Source organism: Neofelis nebulosa, chromosome 6 (genome assembly GCF_028018385.1).
Source record: "Neofelis nebulosa isolate mNeoNeb1 chromosome 6, mNeoNeb1.pri, whole genome shotgun sequence".
Taxonomy (NCBI): Eukaryota; Metazoa; Chordata; class Mammalia; order Carnivora; family Felidae; genus Neofelis; species Neofelis nebulosa.
The window spans coordinates 67,039,296-67,062,087 of NC_080787.1; the positions used below are offsets into that span (position 1 = coordinate 67,039,296).

At 38.5% G+C, this 22,792-nt stretch overlaps 1 protein-coding gene across 2 annotated transcripts in view; it reads right to left on the minus strand.

The window, feature by feature from the left end:
- The window catches only part of COL9A1 (collagen type IX alpha 1 chain), an 88,303-nt gene that overhangs the window by 45,452 nt on the left and 20,059 nt on the right, over positions 1-22,792 (minus strand). For both annotated transcript variants that reach the window (XM_058734370.1, XM_058734371.1), the window contains exons 6-18: positions 21,129-21,212; positions 20,345-20,365; positions 18,777-18,851; positions 18,398-18,433; positions 18,213-18,275; positions 12,142-12,195; positions 11,845-11,880; positions 9,276-9,299; positions 8,348-8,401; positions 7,007-7,060; positions 6,320-6,352; positions 5,542-5,598; positions 4,063-4,116 (exon numbers count right to left, since the gene is read on the minus strand). In XM_058734370.1, coding sequence (XP_058590353.1) covers positions 4,063-4,116; positions 5,542-5,598; positions 6,320-6,352; positions 7,007-7,060; positions 8,348-8,401; positions 9,276-9,299; positions 11,845-11,880; positions 12,142-12,195; positions 18,213-18,275; positions 18,398-18,433; positions 18,777-18,851; positions 20,345-20,365; positions 21,129-21,212 — 645 coding nt within the window. The remainder of the gene's footprint in view (positions 1-4,062; positions 4,117-5,541; positions 5,599-6,319; positions 6,353-7,006; positions 7,061-8,347; positions 8,402-9,275; positions 9,300-11,844; positions 11,881-12,141; positions 12,196-18,212; positions 18,276-18,397; positions 18,434-18,776; positions 18,852-20,344; positions 20,366-21,128; positions 21,213-22,792) is intronic.

Sequence of the window (22,792 nt, forward strand, 5' to 3'; positions counted from 1 at the left end):
TAAATTCATTTGGCATCCCCTCAGTTATGCTACTGTACTTTCTTAAATTAGCTTATATGAATAATCCATATTAATCGTGTAACATTCAGAAAATACAGAGAACTACACAAATAAAGTCACCCAAATCCCACTTTTCAACTATAAATACCTGTAACATCTTAGATGCTTCTCTAAAAAAGGGTGGGGGTGGGAGAGGAAATGACGGAGAGAGAATATGCATACATTCATGTTCCAAGTGTGTATTGTGTGTGGGGGGGTGTATTTTTAGGAAAATATGATCATGCTATGCAAACTTTTCCATAAACTACAACATTATTTAATTGTGATTTTCTTTTTTTTTTTTTTAATTTATTTATTTTGAGAGAGAGAGCAGTGGAGGGGCAGAGAGAAAGGGAGAGAGAGAAAATCTGAAACAGGCTCCGTGCTGTCAGCACAAAGCCCAATGTGAGGCTCGAACTCACGAACTGTGAGATCATGACCTGAGCCGAAATCAAGAGTCAGACACTTAACTGACTAAGCCATCCAGGCACCCCAAATTGTGATTTTCATTTTAAACTTTTCTTATTATAATTTTTCTGCCATATACAATTTTTTAAAGTATTTAAATCACTCTTTCTTTTCATGGCTTCTACCTTTGATTTCACCCATTGAAAAGCTTTCTCCACCCCAAAAATACATAAATATTCATCTGTATTTTTCCTCTAGTTGTTTCATAGTTTAATTTCTTACATAGAAATCTTTAATTGGTTTAATGTAAAATATAAGATAGAAATCTATCATTTTCTTTTTTCCTGGTAATTGACCACTTTCTCTAATATCATTTATTGAAGGATACCTCCACACAGATATCTCTCCCCACAGGCTGGAAAATTCTTCCTTAACATACTAAATTGTTAAATACACTTGTTTTTGGATTTCCCATTCTGCTTTTCTGATCTGTTGTATGATGTTGCCAATACCACAACATTTTAATTATTGAAATTTCATAATACATTTTAATCTCAGACAGAATTCCTTTACCTTTATTTTTCATCAATACTCTTTTTCAGTTTTTCCTACATGCTTACTCTTTCAGATGAACTTTAGAATTATTCAGAAGATCTTCACAAAAATACTACCTGCTTTGTATTAGGGCTGTATTAAATTAAGAAATTAATATGGAAAGAATTAGAATCTTTACAATATTGAGCCTTTCTATCTTAGAACTGAGTGTATCTATTTAATCAAATCTTTTTCTTTCAATCAATAAAGTTTTGTTCTTTTCTTCATGTTAGTCTTGAATATTTAAGTTTGTTCTAAGGTATCTTGACCATTTGGTAGCAGTTGCCAATGGAATCTTCTTCCATTTTGTTTTCTAACTAATTATTGTTTTGACTTTTTGATACTAACCTTATAGCCTCTGATATACTTTAAAATGTTAGTATATTCTGAAGAGAAATTCAACTGCTGTTTCTTATAGAAAGATTACTTTATTGACTCTGAGAAAAAATTTACTTTTCCCTCTGACAAAGGTTTTATTTTTTACAATAAGTATACTGCCCTACATTTCCTGTGGTAATGGATATCTCAAATTGTAAAATTAATCATAAGAAAAATTTTCCATTTTTAATATTATGTACATAATATTAGATAAAAATCAATTTCTCTTGTTTCTTTATTACATGTTTCAGTTCACCCATGTTCTTGCTCTACAGACCATACCTTAAAGAGATTTTCACACACACATATACACACAGAAATATAGCAAATTGAATAGCAATATTAATATAGAAACTTTGGACATATAATACAAAGAACTAAGTTATGCCTAGATCATTTATACTTGATTTTTGAAAGAATTATGAGGGTATTACATAGTGGTTTTAGTCTCATAGTTATATTCAGATTATATTCCATAAGAATATATAATTGATGGCGAGGAGAGGCCGTCCCAATGGGAAAGCCAGTGAATTAGCTATTGGAGTGGGTAATCAACACATGCATACAATTAAATGCTACTTATATTTCCCTACCTATCAAAACAACAGTGACTCATATGTGCACAGTAAGTTTCCATTAGCAAGGTTTGGGATATTTTCCCACAGATTCCTGATAAACCTTGGACTAATACAGTTGATTTAAATATTTCACCAGCAGATGAATAGCACACAACTAATCAATAACCCTGACATTAAGTGACAAATTTAGGAACAGCAATTTATTATCATTTTACAGAAAGATTTTTGACTATTCATTTCTATATTTATCAACAAATTTTAAAATCTTTATTAACTAATTTGTAAATTCAAGGCAGAGTTGTGAATCCACTTTAAGTTTACAGTTCAGTGCATCTATTACCCTTTCAAGGTTCATTCTTTAATGAGCTATTGTCATCCTATCTTTATATGTAAGTTTTTAAAGACACCCACTGAGAGATGTAAGTGACAAAACAAGTGAAATAAATTAAAGGAGTTTTCAACACCTACCAATAAAATTTTGGCCAGTTATCTCACACACCAAAACAGTTTTCAGGTTCCCCATTGAAAACCAAGCCATATTTGAGAGTCTGGATAACTGACTTGTATAGGTATCAAAACTATTGGTTTCTGGGGAAGAGGAGGAAAATACTCTGACTGACAGCTCCATCCTCAAAGCCCATGGGACAGGGTTGTAAAAATTCCACAAAGAAAAGGGGCCACCAAAAGAAGGAAGAAGGTATGGGTGGCATCAAAAATAACAGAAGTCTACTATATCTGCTTTACTACATGTATTGTTACCTCATGAAAACCTTTTGGTGCACTGTAATATTCTTACACACCTTTTCTTTGGTGGTTAGATAATATTCTATTATATGGACATGCCATACTTAATTTAGCCAGTCTCCGTGGTTGGACATATTTTTTTTCCTTTCTATGCCCCTGGCACTTAGAATAAACCCTGACACACAGCAGGAACTTAATAAATAATTGTTGGATTTTTTTAGTTGTGAATTTTAAGATTTAATGGAGGAATGAGCATGCAGAAAAATTTCTGAAGTACTCAGTTTTTTTCTTGCTCCAATTTGACATTAACCCAGCTGTTACATTCCAGATAAATAAAATGCCTTAATTACTCAGTGCCTAAGCAATAAAAGACTTTAAAAATAAATGACCAAACTGTAATAAGGAACAGAAAATGGGCTTACTTATCCTGATTATCTGAGGTTGCTCAACAGACTGATTTTAGCTAAAGAGTTCAAGGATATTAATGCCTGATGATATTAATAAATTGGCTCTCCAGCTCCTCCAAAGAAAAAGACTAATTTTCTGCCTCCACCCCATTAAGGTGTAGAAGGACATAGTCTACAAAGTCTAGAAAACCCGCATGAATAAGAACAGTTTGACTTTGTAAAACATTACACAATTAACAGGGACAAAACTTTTATTAAGCAGAAAGTCAAATTCTTAGACACTTAAAGACAATTGACATTAGTGGATTAAAAAAAAGCAAGTAAGTCACCTTACTTTAATTTTCTATGTTGGTTTTTCTGCAGGGCATACCAGCCCCAATGTAGGCTGTGCTGTGGATGCCATGTTTCTATCCAGACAATAACAGAAGTCCTATCACTAACTCCCATATTACTCAACATCTAAATTCTATTGAAATGAAGTCAGAAACAAATTATTTCAGAACTTAAGATGAGAAGCCATCAGCTATCAACTTCCTGTTTGCTCGTGTCAGCGACACTCATCATAAAATTTTACACATGTCATAAAATTTTGTTTACTGGAGTGGGAAAACTAGCTGAATAATGTTTGACTATCAAAAGCATCAAGGAAAAAAGCTGAGTGTGATTGATTTCAAAAGAAAAGCAAGGGGTAGCAACACAGGAAAGAATGAAATGTATGGTGAGTTACTGTTTTTTACAATTGAACAACATTAGAATATTATACTTAGAATATTAATGCATCTACTGAAAACTTGTCAATCATCATTTGAAAAGGAAGGATAAAATATGCTTTATTATTCCCTATAATTTCTTGTAATAAAAGTAATCACTTCCTCCTAATCACAATTTACCCACTATATATTCATTTTCCTTACCTTGTGACCTTGTCTTCCAGGTTCACCAATTTCTCCTTTAGCCCCTTTATGACCCTAAAAATGCATAATTAACTAATTAATTAATTAATTTAAAAATAACTGTATTGGGTTTGTTACGGAAACTGGTCAGAAGGCTCATAAAGTGATCTTGCTTCCCTAAATCTGTGTCAGTTTCTGCTACACAGAAAAAGGTTACGTCACAAGGAAAATGACTACCTTAAATGATCTTAATACTGCCATGTGTATTACATGACTGTTGTAGATGATAAATATAAGTTTTAGTTAATAAAAAAACACTGTTCTAGAATAGCAAAAGCTTTATTCTCTGGTTCAGCAACATGATGTATTGCTGGCCATTCCCTAGATCCCTCTATCCTAAACATCCTTTCATAGGTGGAGTAAGAGCATTAAGTCTTCTCCAACATCAGTAACTTTTTTCCCAAAGATGACCCAGCTCAGCTGGCTATCTCCTGCTCTCTCGATGCTGCTCTGAAAACCCTTCTGCCTCCTCTGTACCTTCATGGAGGTGGAAGGGATCTCCCCAGATGCACAACCTCCACCTCTTCTTGTACACAATTTTAGATGCAAAGGGAAAGCTATAAAGGGCAGTCAGTGAAAGCTGCAGAGCATGAGAAGAAAATCTCCTATCTCTTCCTGTCTGGCCACCTGTTCTAAGCATATGTGTGCTTTTGGTGGTAACATGAGGCAAATGGGAAATGAACATTCCAAAATTAAGTACATCAGAGCTTTCACTCTCAAAGCCACTCTCATTCCAAGAGTGTAGGTCTTCGTGAAAAATAAGACACCAATCCAGGACCAAATCTTTTGCAGTTGTGGGAACCCATTAAAACTATCCTTAGAGAAAAGGATGACTGGAAAAGCAGTGCCCTGGGTCCTTTCAGATCATAGCACAACTCCATTGGCCTGGAATTTTCAAAATAATTTCAGACTCATAGACTAGAGAAAATCCCACCTAACCCCAACATTTAATATTTTTTTATTTTTATGGTAAATTTTGAAGTAACTATGATATAAAGTGAGAGAAAACATTTTTGGGAAGTCTTTTTTCTTGCCTATTATGCACAGTATTCCCTATATTTTCTTAACCAAAATAGTTTCAAATACATTATGTGTGCAATTACCCCCAATCTTCCTCAATAGGAAGCAAACTTCTCTACATTCATTTGGTGTTATAGAGTCTCTCAAGCCAATACATTGTATGGGTATTTCCTCCCCGAACAACAAAAGCACTGTGTGATGAAACATCCATGTCTCCATAAGAGTACCTGCCAGGGGCACCAGCTGCAGTTCCTAGGACTGAAGAAGGACCATAGACTAAGCCGCAGAACAAGTGAACACAGACTTGCCTAATCCATCAGAATGTGGTCTTTCACCAGGAAGGCCAGTGCTTACAGGAAAGGCTCTATTTTTTCTATGGATAATACTCTTGAATATAAAATACTGAAATTGTTCTCTTACCCTCATGCCTGGTAAGCCTGGATATCCTGAGCGACCTGGTGGACAGGAATTGGGACACTGCCAAAGGGAGAGAGAGATAGATAAGGAGAGCATAAATTAGAGCCTCCCTTTATGACAAAATGGTATTTTTTTAGGGATTCTAGCTACAGAATCCCAATATAATTAAATTCATTAAATAACTCTGACTACCCCTTTTTTCAATATTTCATTTTTAAAATCAGAAATATTCCTAGCTCACAGAAAAGTACAGAGTATTCACCATCCAGATTCAATAAATGTTAACAGTTTGCCATATTTATTTCAGATTTAATTTAATAAAGAAATAAAATGTTTCCAGACAATCTAGTGTACCACAACCTGATCCTTTTCCCCTTCCCCTCTATTAGAATAGCTGTAACTTGAGGTCCACATACCCTTGTCAAATTGGCTAACATTGCACTTAGTACAGTTTACCAACATCATCTGAATATCACTCTGTAAGTAAAACAAGTCTCAAAAGAACTGTTTGGCTTCTATCTTCTAAGATTGAGGGGTACTCTGTTGAAAGCCATAAAGTAAAGAGATTATGGAAAAACAAAATCATTTCTATAATGAAAACCAGTTACAATGTGAGTGTATACAAACTACCAGTCCACTAGTTCTATGGATTGTTCCACCATCCAAGTAAAGTAAAACAGAAATACAACATATTCCAGCAAGGTAATTTTAAGGAGAGTTGACCTGAAGATTACATGGTCTTTGACTTAATCTGTATTTCATTCAAAGGTAAACATCTTACCAATGGATCTCCATCATGAAAACCAATTGTTCCCTAAAGTAAAGAAAATACTAAAGTTAAGAATATAGTTAAATATGTAATTCAAACCTACTAATAATTGAAAGTTCATTGAACAAAAATACAATAAATATATTTGTTCAATAAAATATAAGGAACAAAGAGCTGCATATAATATGCTAATATTCTAAAAATTTTGACTTGTAGGGCATGTTCATTTTGGAGACCCCTAAATTTCAGTATATTATTTCTTTCAGGGGACTGAAGGGATATAAAATGAAAGAATAGAAAATATGGGGTACTCCAAATATAAATTTAAAATATGAATTATCTCCTACTTAAACTCCTATTTTTTAAATTGCTTACTGTATAAATCCTTTGTAAAAACTAGTTCATTTGAAAATGTTCCTTTTATACATCCAAGTTTTGAGCATTTGAGAAATCACAAAAGTCAAAGGACTTCAAATATATGAGTAAGCCATTCCCTGAGAAAACCTCCTTTTAAACTACTGTTATTCCTCTACTTTTCTGTCCTAAGAAGACCCATGTTCTGAATGGGGGAAAAAAACTGGTAGCCATTTTGGAATTTTAGGATGATGACTCGATTAACAAGTTCTTCCATTTTTGGTTCTTGGGTTTATTTAATTCCAACTCTCAGACACAAGAAAATTCAAGCTGCAAATAACTTACACTGGGTCCTGGGGGGCCAGGGGGGCCAGGTGGTCCTCTTTTCCCAGGGTCACCCTAAGTTATTGAAAATTGTGACACAGTGGTTATACACATGTCAAAACACAGTGCATAAAACTGGTAAGGCATGAGAGAATATTACTAGAAACCCCTACAGAGCTCAGTCTTGCATAGACCTGCCGCTAAAATCGATGGGTGGCCCATAATCCAATTAGCTCCACAAAACTAGAAGAATAAAGGAGCTACAGTCTCACCAAAGTAATAAAACAAGGCAGAAGGAAGTTTGGGGGGAAAAGCAAAGCCAATTCTTTTCTATAGCATGATCGCTTTATTCTGGAAACAAACTGGAAACACCACCTATTTTTCTAGTTGATTTATAGAGGAACTGAAACAGCCAGTACTTCTAGTACCATCCAGATAATGGTGGCAAAAGAAGGTTTGCAGCCAGCCTGAAGCTATGGAATGGCAGGTTAATCTCTGCAATGCCAGACTCTCCCCGGGTACTGTTTACCCACAAGCTATGACTTGGCCTATCACCATACTGTCTTGCAAATGGCACAGGAGATCCAAGATGGCTAAATACAAATAAGCCATTCAAATGAAAATGGTTTCAATTCGCCCTAACGTCCACAGTTTACTCCTTGTGTATGTTTTCCTTCTGAATATTCTACCATAAGAAGTCAAAAGCATCTTACAATTATTTTAACTTTATAACCATTTCATATTCATTTGTTCAGTAAATAATTTTATCAAATAGTAAGACATATGGAGAAGCAAGAAAAAATATATAATACATGGCTCCTACTCTCAATGCGTTTACAATTATCTATCCTCCACATAATGTCACTACTTCAACATTTTTGAAATATTGGATAGTAACATCAAGAATTTATTACCAACAATTTCTTCTATAAAGTTCAGCTCTTTATTGCCTAATGTTAAGTTCTGTTGGTTCAATTATAATTTAATGATCCTAACAGAAATATACTTGGCAATAATTTTCAGCTATTCATTTTATGCAGAGAGCCTAATACAAAAGACACTGGACCTTAATTCTGGCTGAGAGTCTATAAAATGGAGGTGACATCTCCTGATTTGATCACTAATTCTGGAAGTTGGGAAGAAAAGTTTAGCTGACAGCCTTGGAAAAAAAATTAAAATCACTCTACAAAAATGAGGTAGCATTATTATCCATGGTTCCAATCAATATTATGAACTGGAATGAAATTCATCTGCCATTTTTTGGATTTGCAGGGGAAAATATACAGTTAGGGCAATTTGCCTTCTGAGTAACATCTTCTATTAAATCAGTAAATGTCTATCAAAATGCAGTGTGGTACTCACAACTGGTCCAACACGGCCAAGCTCTCCAGGGAGTCCTGCTGCCCCAGGAGGACCCTGTATGTATATACACAATGGAATATTTTTCAGCCATAAAAAAGAGTAAGATCTTGTCACTTGCAACAATACAGATGGACTTAGTAAGTAGTATTATGCTAAGTAAAATAACTCAGACATAGAAAAACAAATACCATATGATTTCACTTATATGTAGAATCTAAAAAACAAAACAAAGAAACAAACAACAACAACAAAACAAACTCTTAAATACAGAGAACAGCTAGTGGTTGCCAAAGGGAAGGTGGATGTGGGGCAGGAGGGAGGTGATGAAATAGATCAAGGGGATTAAGAAGTATAAACTTCCAGTTATAAATAAATAAGTCACAGATGAAAAGTACGGCATAGAGAACATAGTCAATAAGTCAATAAGATGGTAATAACATTGTTTGGTGACAGATGATGAGCACACTTACTGTGGTGAGCTCTGAGTTGTCTACAGAATTGTTGAATCATTACATTGTACAACTGAAACTAATATAACACTGTATGTTAATTATACTTCAATTTTTTAAAAAAAGGTAATTCTAAATAAATAAAGGGATGTAGTGACTTATGGATGTTTTTTACAATCTACCATAAATGATATCAAATATGATAAACAACTGATTTAGAATTATATATCTGTGCTAGCTTTGGTTTCCAATAATAGCTCATTTGACTAAATTTTAATTAAAAAGGAACAGAAATTTCTAAAATCAATAAAATTTTTTGTTTAGCAGGATAGAAGTGCTGTCACAGTAGTCACCGAAGATCATGTATGTAGGACACTATAAATACCACTGGGTACTGTCAGTTGGACAGTAAGCTTGGGAGCTGAGAAATTGGCCATTGTTATAGACTATGTAGAAACACACCCAGAGATGATACTTACAGGGGGCCCAGGAATACCACGGCCCTAAAATATTAAAATAAAAATTAATTTAAACTTAGTATAAATACAGACAGACATTAATTCAGTTCAAAAACAAAGTATAAACTTTGTCACTAAATAACATGATGCTCATTCTAAAGTAACGACTGGATAAAGAAAAGCAAACATGGCTCTACTCCTACGGAAGAAGTTTGTTTCAGCACCTCAAATATTCTTTTGATGTCTAAGCTAACCAATAATATTTTTTCCAAACGTTCTTGTAAGAAATAAAAGTAAAGTAGTCATCCACGCTTGCCCTCAGGAGAATTTAGCATCACTCACAAAGAAGCACATCAGTTTAAATCTAAGTTTAAAGTTTTTTTTTCATCATGTTTTATAAGAAATCTACCTTAAAAGCAATACAGTGTGGTGCTTTATAATTTATAATGTGATGTTTGGAAATTCCCGAACATTCAGCACAGAAAGGGGGGGGGGGGCAGGTGGAGGCGGGAGAAAAGGACCAGAAACCACGTTCTTTTGACAGGTGGACTATGTTTCTAGACAAATCCAGTAGATAGTGAGAATAAAATGGTGTCACTCTTGAAATGACTTATGACAGGATCCTAATTTGATATCCTGAATCTGATCTTAGAGCTAGTTATTTCGTCTCCCTCTCCTTTGTACTTTATTTATCTTTAGCAACACTGAACTGCATATAATCAAGGACTGACCCCACATCTTATTCATCCTCCCAGCCTCATTTCCTACCACAGGGACTAGTATATGCTAAACCCTAACTGTATGCTTGTTGAACTTCATAAAACTGAACATCAGCTGTCTAGAATCCCTTTTTCTCTATCTTTGCTTTCCAGGTTCAATATTCCCCAATTGGGAATCCTTATTACTCCTTTCTCTCCTACATTGGCTGGAATAACTTCTATTCACAGCTATCTCTAATACTATATTCATGTTAGCTTTTCATTCTAGACTTCCTTTTCTAAAACATCCCTATATGAACCATTTAGTAGAATCAATGTACACCCTATGATAATGATATTATTATTTCTAATTATTTAGGCAGCCAAAACAAGCAAGAATTTCACATGAGCAGTATGTTTTAATAATAAGTGGGGCTTTTCCAAGGCATTTCAAGGCATTTGAAGAATTACTCCTATTTGAACATTTTAATATGTAAATCAATTTGGGAAATAAGTGTCATGCTTGAAAATACCAAAGTAATCAATAAATTATTTCATTATCATAGATCTAGATGTTTGACAAATTTCAAATGTCACTAATTTTTTTTTTTTAATTTTTTTTTTCAACATTTTTTATTTATTTTTGGGACAGAGAGAGACAGAGCATGAACGAGGGAGGGGCAGAGAGAGAGGGAGACACAGAATCGGAAACAGGCTCCAGGCTCCGAGCCATCGGCCCAGAGCCTGACGCGGGGCTCGAACTCACGGACCGCGAGATCGTGACCTGGCTGAAGTCGGACGCTTAACCGACTGCGCCACCCAGGCGCCCCACTAATTTTTTTTTTTTTAAGGCATCTCTATAAGATGTTGAGCTCTGAGTAAAAAAATACGGGAGAAAGGCCAGCAAAGCTATTCACTTCTGAAAGTAGGTTTATAATGGAAAAGTTGACAGACAGTGAAATATGGCCATGAAAACAGTGCAAATAGAAAACAAAGATGAGAGATACAGATTAATGATAAGAACAAAAGAGGAATAAAGAGTAAAATGGAAAGGAAAAGCAGCCTAAGAACCAAACCCTCTAACAGATAAAGAAATAACACAAATTGTGAGATTGGGCAATGTGGGAAAAGACTAGCCAGAGGATTAGGCTGGTAATTATATCTGATGGTTGACGTTTCATTAGAGAGACAACCAGTTGTGAAGAAAGTGGTGTGATATTATGGTCTAAATACTGCATATTTAGATTTGCCGTTATTATGCAAGAAATGTTTTCTATCAAGGGAAGTAAAGGGGGAGTTGTCTATTGGGAAAAACTACCTGCAAATAGACACATGTATTTATAGTGTGCGTTCAAATTTCTCTAAAATTTTTCTACTCATAGAATGCTTACCATAGCAGAAAAGTCATGAATTCCTTTGTGATGCATATTATGTCAAAAACTGCATTTAAAAATTTTACAATGACATACTACGTGGCAATGAGAAAGAATGAAATACGGCCCTTTGTAGCAACGTGGATGGAACCGGAGAGTGTGATGCTAAGTGAAATAAGCCATACAGAGAAAGACAGATACCATATGGTTTCACTCTTATGTGGATCCTGAGAAACTTAACAGAAACCCATGGGGGAGGGGAAGGAAAAAAAAAGAGGTTAGAGTGGGAAAGAGCTAAAGCATAAGAGACTGTTAAAAACTGAGAACAAACTGAGGGTTGATGGGGGGTGGGAGGGAGGGGAGGGGAGGTGATGGGAATTGAAGAGGGCATCTTTTGGGATGAGCACTGGGTGTTGTATGGAAACTAATTTGACAATAAATTTCATATAATAAAAAAAAATTTCACAATGACAGAAAAAGGTAGGAGGTTTTCAATTCTGTCACTTTATAATTACTTACAGGAAATCCACGAGATCCCGGAACACCAGGTTCTCCCTACAAATAAAAATAACTTCATTGTACTTAGCCCCTTGTAGCATGAATATGTAAATATGTAATTTACATGAATTTTGAAATCATTAAAATACCCCATCTTGGTGTTTTTTCATTTAACTTAATTCAACTAAAACATGATTTTAGTTGAACAAGTGTATTTCCACTGTTTCATAACTAATCTTTCAGTTGATTTGCAAACACTACAATAAAATTATACTTCAGCATCTAATACCAGCAATTAATAACAGGTGGCTAACTTACTTTTTGTCCTCTTGGTCCCACAGAGCCAGGGGATCCATCAGGTCCTGTTAACCCCTAACAAAGCAAGATGATGTTAGAACTATTATAGCATCCTTAGGCAAATCCCTAAGTGCATAATTGCATTTTGTTTATTAATTATGTACAGAATGGTAACTTTTGTATGATGCAAATATTTACAAAGAAATACCTTCCCATACTCTTATTCAAAGGTAATGTTTAACATTAAATCTGACTGTTAATTTCTGTTGATAAATTTTATCATGCTCCTAGCTTCCTTCTAATTGCATTGTTTCTCACTGAGTCCAATAATTTAGTATTTTTTGTCTCCATTTTGGAAAAATGCAATATAACAATTATAGCGTTCTAATAGCTAAGTCCAATGGGACAACAGATCTTGGCTCTGTCAGTTACCCATGCTTATGTACCTCCTTCACTTCATTTATAAAATAAAAATATTATATGTCTCTATAACTCTCTAATGGTGTCTTGAGAGTTAATAAAATGTTTCTTCAATAGGAATTAAACATAATCTCATTATTGCCTTATAGCTATCTAAAGTCCTCTAGCCATCTTCCAGCAATGACAGTTGCTTATTGAAGAACATTAACCTTTAAAATAAAATGTTTGAGAGCATGCTTGTTTCTACATTATTTTCCGTAGTAATAATAGGTATAATTAAGTATATATTTTCATGTGTGTCACTTGGTATATAGAATTTAAGCCAATTACAGTAAAACATGTTTTATATCAGTCATATTTAATACTAAAGCAGTTACTAAAGCATATCCTCTAAACATTCTCATTTTCCCTACCAGTACTTTTCTTACCATCACCCTCAATATAAAATACATTATAAAGTATAATAATACTACATGTATACGTGAATTTCCATATTTAGTGAGGATGCATCTTTTAAATTTTTTCTTTACTCTTTGACACTTTTAGATGTCACTTATAATGTGATCTTGAAATATACCTCGCCAAAGATAAATATGTGTATGTGTGTGTGTATATATATATATATATATGGATGGAGATATGGAGATATACATATATACACATATGTGCATGCATACATAAACATCTTACAAAACTATTACCAAGATTTTGAAAAAGGTTCAAATGGTATTAATCAAGGGAGGAGTTCCTTGCAAATATGAAAGCCCAACTTAAAAACGGATCACCAAAATCCATATTTAATCGCTCATAGTTTATATAAATATCACTAAAATGTTTTCATTTCATAAATATCACTAAAATGCTTGAAAACTAGTTCATTGGCCACCATTTTTACATTTCTGTACATGAATCCATTTTCCTCATAACTCCAAAGAGTGAAAAAATGGAAGTAAAAAAAAAGTTGAAAATGCTAATTACAGGAAGTTTACCAAAGAACATTATTAAACACACATAAAACAATTTTTCACCAACTTTGACTTTCAATCACCTTAGTCTAAATACAACACTGTAATTTGGGAACAAGCCCCAGCATCTTAGTTGCTGAGCACCTGTAGTAATGGAATGTTGGCTATTGTATTTCAGCAAACCAACCATACAGACAGGAGTGCTCTCTGGAGTCGCATATGACACACAGACTTTACATACCTCAGAGCATATCTGACTAACAGAACCTCTAACTACCACTTCCTGTGAATGCCCTCCAAAATCAACCCTGGTCAATTCCCACACATCCAACCAACTAACAATCTTCAATCTGTGACTGGAATAACTGACAAGATTGGTGGACAATAGCTATTATATATGGTAGAATTTCAACTGCATAAAAATAAAGCAGAACCAAGTAAATTATTGAACAACATGAAGGCTGCTTCCAGGTTACCACTTATGTAAAGTATCTTCCATATGACATGATAAAATATGTCTATCACTAGGAAGGTCTCTGAATTAAATTGAAAATACGTTTTGGTGTCAGATGCTACAGTGAACTCTGTTATGAAACAGCTATGTAGAAAAGCATAAGCTCCATAAGGACAAGGACTATATATCCATTATAATAATCCTGGAACATTTCCCCTGGCATCTAACACATACTCGATACATGAGTACTTAATGTTTAATTTAGATTAGCATCTTAGGTGGAAGGATATTACACTTATCCCTCTATATCATCTTTATTTCGGGTTCAAACCCCAACTTTGCCACTTATTAACTGTACAACCATGACAAGTTGCTCAACTGTATAGTGCCTCAGTTTCCTGATCTGCAAAATAGGCATAATATTAATATCTATCTGATATGATAATTTTGAAAATAAAATTATATAAGCAAAATGCCTAAAATAGTACCTGGCGGGGTGTGCCCTGAATAAATGTTAGCTGTTTATTATCATCATTATTATATGCTCAGCACTGCTATAGATGTTGTAAAGAGATGTTGTAAAGAGTTTACATGAAGTATAAGACACGTTCCCTGCCCTCTGGGAGCTTAAAACCTGATTCACAAAGGGTTCTGCAAACAAATGAACACACGAAATTCTAGATATTATCCTAGAATAACCTGGGCTCTGTATTTCACGGCTTCCTCACATTTCTGTGATCAAACTGATCTTTGATGTCAGACTATTTCCACTTACACTGACCTTTCAGAATAATTCCTTAATAACTCACTATTCTAATCATATAACATCTGCCAGGGATAGTAGTTGAATACATCCAGAGGATGTTCTAACCTCTTTCCTATAAAAAGTGACATAGGGGCGCCTGGGTGGCTCAGTCGGTTAAGCATCCGACTTCGGCTCAGGTCATGATCTCGCAGTTCGTGGGCTCAAGCCCTGCATCAGGCTCTGTGCTGACAGCTCAGAGCCTGGAGCCTGTTTCATATTCTGTGTCTCCCTCTCTCTCTCTGACCCACCCCTGTTCATGCTCTGTCTCTCTGTCTCAAAAATCAATAAACGTTAAAAAAAATTTTTTTTAAGTGACATAGTTTAACCATAATTCCTGTATTTAATTCTAATTATTCTTCTGCCTATCTTAGATGCTATAAGAATGAATAAAACACTATTTTACAAAGCTCACTGAGCATGTCACAGCAAATAGAGCCTGTAAGAATATCTCTATTGATTATTGATAATAACACAGTTGTCCTTTAGGTGCAAGGTTATAACCAAGGTTATATATATATATATTTCTACCAGTGGCAGAAAGAATTGCTTTCGTTGCTTTCATATGAATGTTTATGAAGATAAAGTTCTACATGGGACGATGCTGAAGCTGTGTTCGGAACTTTCATGCTACTGCTTGGCAGAGAACACCAGCCTTCAACAGTCATTTCCTTCCAGCATTCTAACTACTCAGCTTGTGAGACTCGAGGCATAATTCTACAAGCATATTTGCCATGAGTCTTTTACATTTTCTGTCAAAAAATCCACTTCACTTAGGATAATTACCCTTTAAATCACGTTCCTTCTATATTCTTCCAAACATCATCTCATTAACCATTGTTAACGTTACCAAAAAGAACAGCTTTGCAATGAGCCAAAGAGCAGAAGACAAGGAGGTTGGAGGTTTAAGGTCCCACCAATACACTCAGGTTCACCTGACAAGAAAAGATCACTGAAGCTCTCCTAATTACTTAGCTCCCCTATGTTCAGGGATAAACAAACATCAATCTGATCCAGCTACTGATATTTCATTATTCTCAATGTGTCGTCTCAAGGTAAAAGACTTGTTTAACATGTCAAAGGAGCCAAAGAATAGCATAAGCCAGAATCTTATAACTCCCTTATGGCTCCATTTCAAAATCTGTTAGAACCGTACCAATGTCTACAAATAATTATAAAATATTAATTATAAATCATTTTTCTTGGCTGGTAATTCAGATACTAAAAATTCACTATCACTCTTTTTCTCTCAGTTTTCTCTGATTATTCATCCATTTAAGATCTTCATTTTGTATCCGCATGAGGCAAAACTATCTGGAGAGAGAGTAAGGTTAAAAATGAAGAAATCTAGTTTCTTTCACTATCTTAACCACTGTATAAATCTGGGTCCCTGAGGAAACTAGTTGTCCTCAAAATTATTCAGTGTTCTTATCTGTGAAAAATAATATTAGCCGAACTTGCCTTCTAGGTTATCGTAAGGTTAAAGGGAATAATGTCTGTGACTGTACTTGAGGGAAAAAGTTCTACACAGATACAATTAGTGTAGTTAACTTTTTGCTTAGTATAGTTAACTTTTGTTCTAGGAAAGGCCTACAATGCTGGCACACACGTGAGTTTCTTACTACGATACTGCCGCTATAGACGAAGATAAAACTCCTTGTCATTGTTAACTACATGGTACTTCCAGAGATTTTGAAGCACTTTCACTTGTTTACCCCAAAATTTCTGTTGAAGAGAAGGAATTACTTTACAAAGCAAAAGCAGGCATTGTCTTTATGACCTCATGGTAAAAGGTAAGGAAGAATTTGTAGCAGGCCAAGCATGCTACAAAAGCACCATTAACTGAAGCACAGAAAAGTCTAGCCCTCTCTCTGAAATTCTTTCAACTCATTACCAAGAGAAGACCAGGTGATTAGTTTATGCTTCAACCACCACAAAACTAATAATAATAATAATGTAATCATAAATTTTCTTTTTACACAAAAGACTGGTCCAAGTTTCATAGGGATGCAGAAATAAATCCAACCCATATTGGGCTACTGGTTTATTGAGTGGCCTTGTATGTATCAGACTTTTCTATTATGATGTGACAGTTTCAAGTAATTCGGTGTGTTGGAAAGAGCTTGAAAGCCAACAAATTATATAATTTCATTTGTATTATACAAATATTAGTTTGATACTCAATTCGTTATCCAAATATTCATTCTTGGAGGATTCTTGCACTGCCTCGTGCATCACACAAGAAAGTTCAAACTCAGGGCTTTGGAATGTAAAACAAAGTCTTTCCTAAAGTACTAAATAACATAGACAAATACCCTCATAATGGTAATCTTTTATAAAGAAAGCATATCTTAATAACCACTAAAATCTAGCTTTTTTTCTTCAAAATGTCTTACTCTGTAGTCAAAAATTCTTGGGAATTACAATCATAGGTTTTCAGGTGCTTTCTTTGATTTAGAAAAAGTCTTCGGGTTTCGGAAACAACATAAAGCGGTCACTTGAAGGATAACTTGAGGAATGCACCACTGTATGTTCTCTGAGAACAGAAAACCTTATTTTACCTCACTTTGTATCCCAGTTTTAAAGTCAGGGGCTGGCCTGTAGTAGGACCTCAATAAGTATTAATCCAGCGCATAGAGCCAGGGGAAGCCGAGAGTCCTGAAATCATGAGAGTCTGAGAAAGTATTATTTACTGGTTAGGTTTATCCTACAAGCCAGTATGAGCTTTCCTCAGTTGAGGGGAGGCAGAGGTGTGGAGGTGGGTAAATTGGAGAAAGGTTGCTGGTTCCCAGTTTTCAAGCAACCCTATACTATTTGTTTCTGTCAGTGATGCCAGTCAAGAAAACAAGGAAAGAGGGAAAACGAGTTTTGAATTGTCTCTTCTACGTGTGCTGGCCATTTCCCTGCCTCTGCCCCCTCTCCCACATTCCCACTCCAGGACTTCCCCTCAAAGGTATCTTTTTTCTCCTCTTCCTTAGCACTTAGGAGTACTCTACCCCTTCCCGGCCTGCAGGTCCTTTTCTAAATTAATCTAGTTAGTGCCTGGGAAAGAAGCCCCCGCAGAGCCGGGTAAGACTCTACCCCCTCCAGCACCCCCTGTGCCGGAAGTGGGGCTAAGCGAGCAGGCGGGTGAGCAGGGAAGCGGACCCTCGGGCGTTTTCTGAGAGCAGGTACTGCCAGCGCTGCAGGCTCAACCCAGGGTGCCACGAGGTAGCTCCACCCTCTCAGGACCCTTTGCCGAAGCTGCATGGAGTACAAGGCCCAGTTCGGGGCCGCAGCCCTGTTCCCGCGTGGACTCCCGCAGTCTGCACCCCTCCGGCGTATCTCTACGGCGTATCTCTACGTTGCTCCCTCCCTCCCCTGCACCACCTCCACCCCCCACTCCCACCCCGCGCGCGCGCGCGCGCGCGTCCCGGATTGCGCGCGCTCCCGTGCACCCACGCCTACTCACGTCCGCGCCCGGAGTGCCTGGCGTGCCCGGAGCTCCTGGCTTGCCCGGTTCTCCAGCAGGACCCTGAGCGGGGAGCGGGGGAGGCAGTGAGTGAGAAAGATACAAAGTTGGGACTCTTGGGGCTCACGTGGTGCAAACCACGTCTAAAGGAAGGAAAGGAAGGGCGAATGCGCTGATTAACTTACCGGGGGGCCCGGGGGACCCTTTGGACCTCGGTCACCCTAGAGGGGTAGGAGAAAAGGTAAGAGTAGTCCATGAGTGGGAGGCGCGCGGAGACTCCCACGCGCGGGGAGACTCCCACGCGTGTTCACCGCACAAATCGGGGACGGGGACAGGGTAAAGCTAAGTGGTGGAGATTCTTGACCAACGGGGACAACTGAGAATGTCTACCTCATCCCTCTGAAAATCTCCAGGCTTCTAGGATCCAACCCCAGCTCTCACTCTAGTCCTATCCCTCCTTTAGGTGGCGGGCATTTAGCCCTGTCAAAAATAAACCCATCCCGCTGGAGAAAGGGTAGGAAAAGGCAGGACTGGAGGAACAGAGAACTGGAAATAGAAACTTACGTCTATGCCATCGATGCCCGGAACTCCAGGGGGGCCCGGAGGCCCGGGGGGACCCTGCTGGCCTGGGGGACCTCTCTGACAAAAACAGCATATACAGGTTAATGGAGCACGTTGGGCAACAAGGAGAAACTGAATGCAATGTTCTGAGGCCCCCACCTCCACGCGGTAAGGACACTTCCCATTGGAGCAGGGAGTTTTGAAACCTGGTGAACATGTATGAAATTCCCAAGCGACCGCAGGTTTCTTTGGTTCCACCACGTTCTGAGTGAGGCTTAATGGTGTGGTTAGAGCAAGATGCAGGCCCTAAAGTGGGCGTTGGGGTCACAGGGCCTCACCCCAACAGAGCGCATTAAAATTAAACCAAAAGGGGGTTTTGAAGAAGGGAAGGCCTGACGCCTTTTTTTTTTTAAAGGGATGCAGTAATGAAAATGGTGGTCATTCAATACCTCGATTTGATTAGTAATTGAGAGTCGGTGTTTTGGCCAAAATGAACTGCCCAAAATGGAGGCGCTCCACCTCAGATAGATTTCTTTGATCCTTGTTTACAAAACCGGATCGTTTTGTAAATCTTTCTACTTCCAGTGAAAATCGGGGGGGGGGGGGGCGGGGGGGGGAATACTAGAGGAAAACTGGGGAGGAGTGGGGCAAAAGAGCATTGAAACCCAGGGAGGGCCTGGCCTCATTTCAGATTTACCTGCAGTGACACTGTTCTTGCATAAGGTCATTGCACCTTGCTTTAAAATTACACCAACTTTGAGACTGACGCTAAACAGCTTGCAAACAGCTAAGCTTTGATAGTGCTAGAGGGAATACTGGCTTCTGAAAATAGTATGAGCATGTAGCTTAGGGAATGTGGGAATTTTTTTTTCTCTTCTAATTTAAAAGAATAAGAAAGTGTGGGAGGGGGGAGCTTCTTTCATCAAGGAAAACTTTGTTTTTCTAAACTCCAATGACCAGACAGGTTACAATGGGGTCTTTGTAAGTGAAACCTCAAACCTCGGCTGGGCTCACCCGCCCCCGCCTGGTCCTCTCCCGGCGGGAGGGAGGAGATGCCAGAGCCTTCGGGAAATTGCTGAAATTTTGACTGATGCCAGCCATGGCCGCTCGGTTCCAATCCCAGAGCGGCGGGCACCGCTAGCAGGACTCGCGGTTTAGTGCTGCCACCACCGGCTGGTGGAGCGGGAGAGGGAGCTTTAGCGCAGCTAGCCTGAATTCCCGCCTTCTCCAGCAAGGCCTGCCCTTGACTGCGTCCTAGAGGGGCGGGGTGGGGGAATTAAGAAGCAGCCAGGCTAACAATTAAACCCCGGTCTCAAGTCATGGCCTTCAGAGCTTCTGTTTGCAGTGTTGGGGCCCAGTCGAGGAGGAGACGCCTTTCCTAGATGACCGGAGGGTCATTAGGGTCCCCGACTCCGAGGGTACTCGCTGCAGGTGCTCAAGGCTACGGGAAGAACGCGGCTGCAGAGCCCAGGGAAAGCTCTGCGCCTTCCCCACACCTCCCGCGACGGCTGCTCCTCCACTCTTCCCTGCGTGCACTTGAAAATTGCAAACACATCTCGCCCTCCGCTTACCTGGTCGGTGGTCTCGATGACCTGGAGAGGAAAAGACCGGGAGAAAGTGAGAAGGCTCTCCCCACCCCCCAAACTCGCACACAACTTACTTGAGCCAAGCACAAGCAGAGCCCAGACAGCAGCAGTGGCAGTCCTAGGACGCCTCGATCCCTTGCTGTCCAGGCCATGCCCGCCACCCTCTGCTAATCCCCTGCACGGACTGTGTCTCCTGCCGCCCCGCTAGGCTTCCGGACCCGTCACACGCATTAAGTGGCACTTCTCCCCCACACACAAAAAAAGCGCCCCCAGGAGTAGTCTTTGCTAAGGTGCCTGGCTCGGGTGGCGTACTTTACTCCTGTTTATGAATGGCTCTGGAGAGGGTCCTGGGGATTGGAGGAGAGCTTGCGGCTGGAGGACGGATAGAATGACAACAGTCCCCCTTAACCCTTTCCCCGCCGCCTCACTGGCAAGGCCTGAACGCGTGCCTCTGCCTCTGCCTCTGCGGGTCTGCCCAAGTGTAGTCTCTCCCGGTCCACTGTGGGCAGCGAACGGACCTCAAGGGTTGTTGGAAAGGTGTTTGGGGAGGAGGAGTGAGGGTCGTAAGCCACCAAAAGTAGAACCAGACACCCCGAGGTAGTTTGTACTTGCCAGGCTGTGGGTGGGACCTGTGCTTCCTTGAAATGTATCTGGTCCGTATAGTAAAGCCTGAACTCTTTAGAAAAAGAATGAGGAGGTGGGGTGTTTGAGGAGGTGGTGAGAGGTAGGCTGGGTGGCAGTGACCTTTGCAGGTGGTCAAATGACTCACAGTTATCCTAGCTGGCAGTTCATGGCAGGTTTCTCTCCTCGGGCGTAGTGGGTCACAGTGGATCAGCATCCACTGAAGTTCAAACTGGAGAAAGACAGCATACAGTTCACATTCTCTTGGAGGACACAAGCAGGTCATTTAAGAGAGAGAGAAGTTTGTAAGTGTGGTCCGACTGTTAGATGGGTGGAGACCAGCTTGGACTGGTTCACCTCAGTGGACCAGTAGTCTTATTCCCTGAATACAGATTTTCTGATGGAAATGGGTTGGAAGCTCTTCCCAAGTTTCTCAGATTATTGAATGTAGATGTCAGTAGCTCTGCAATATTCCAGCATTACTCCAGCATAGCCTTAGGCAGGAAAGAGCCCTCTGGCATTGAATTTCCATTTCTGTCCTTACCACATCCTCAAGACGTAGATTTTCTATTCACATGAGGCTTTGAGAGAACAAAGAACTGTCCAAGTCAGAAGCCTGTGTGAGGGTGTGGACTGGAACCCAGGCCTACTGAGTGACACAGCACACATGCGCTAAGCGTTTACACAGGAGAAGATTAGAGACGGAGACAGCCAAAGAGGTGGCACCCAGGATGAAAGAAGAGGAAAGAAAATCAAGTCCTAGAAAAAATTTGCATGCTACAGAATAAATTCTCCAGGGAGTACTCACAGCTTGAAATGGAAATTGGAAGGACTGGAAATGGAGGAATTGAGAGGGAAATCTAGAACTCAGGGGAAAAACAAGATAATAGAAGACATTTGGTGTTATGTCAAATGTGCCCTGACAAGTTCTTACATTTTAGCAGGTGTTAAGGGAGAAATAAGAAGGGAGCAGGAGAGAAACAGAACAATGGAAGAGTGACCAGGTCTGAAGCTGAAGGCTTCGGGTGACAAGGTGAAAAAAAAAAAAAAAAAAAAAGATGTACACCACCATGCATCATGGCATCATGCTGGCCCGTCTTCTTAGATTGAGGAAGCTCTTTGCTAGTCATCTCAGATCCATATTTCTTGGTCAGTTGATTCTCCTGCCTTCATGCAAATGCCTAGTTAAGTATCAGAGTCCCAAATCTAAAACATTATCTCTTTTCTTTCATCCAGTAGTGATTTACACTCCATCCTACCTGCCAAATGGACTCTAGATCTACTGGATCTAGCATTAAATTAGATACATTTTTTTCCACTGTTACAGAAGCATCCAGAGTTGAAGTACTGAATGGAAGATCAGAATTGGAAAGGATGAAGGATGAAGTCCATCCTTCCTACCCATAAGGAAGGGAAAGTTAAACAAAAGGAAGTTTTCCATTTTATAGAGTGGTAAAAGACATTAAGCTTTCAGATTCCTGCACCTCTTGTTAGATGATTCTAACTGTCCTCATTGCTCTCAACCCTACCATAGCTTTTCTCCAGAAAATATGGATATCTGGAAAAATGAGGTAAGTGGGATGAAAAGAAAGTGAGAGCTAAACCAAGGCATATTTTAAGACGGAAAGTTCTCTACAAATAGTATGAAAAATATCTGTGTATTCATAGTATGAATTATTTAACAATAGTTTACTGACATCCTTCAAAGGAACTGCTTTCCAAGCCACACAATTATCTTACAGTTAAGAAAATCACTTTAATCAAATACTTTATTTTTACTAGATTAATCTTATCTGTTTGGGATCATTTTAT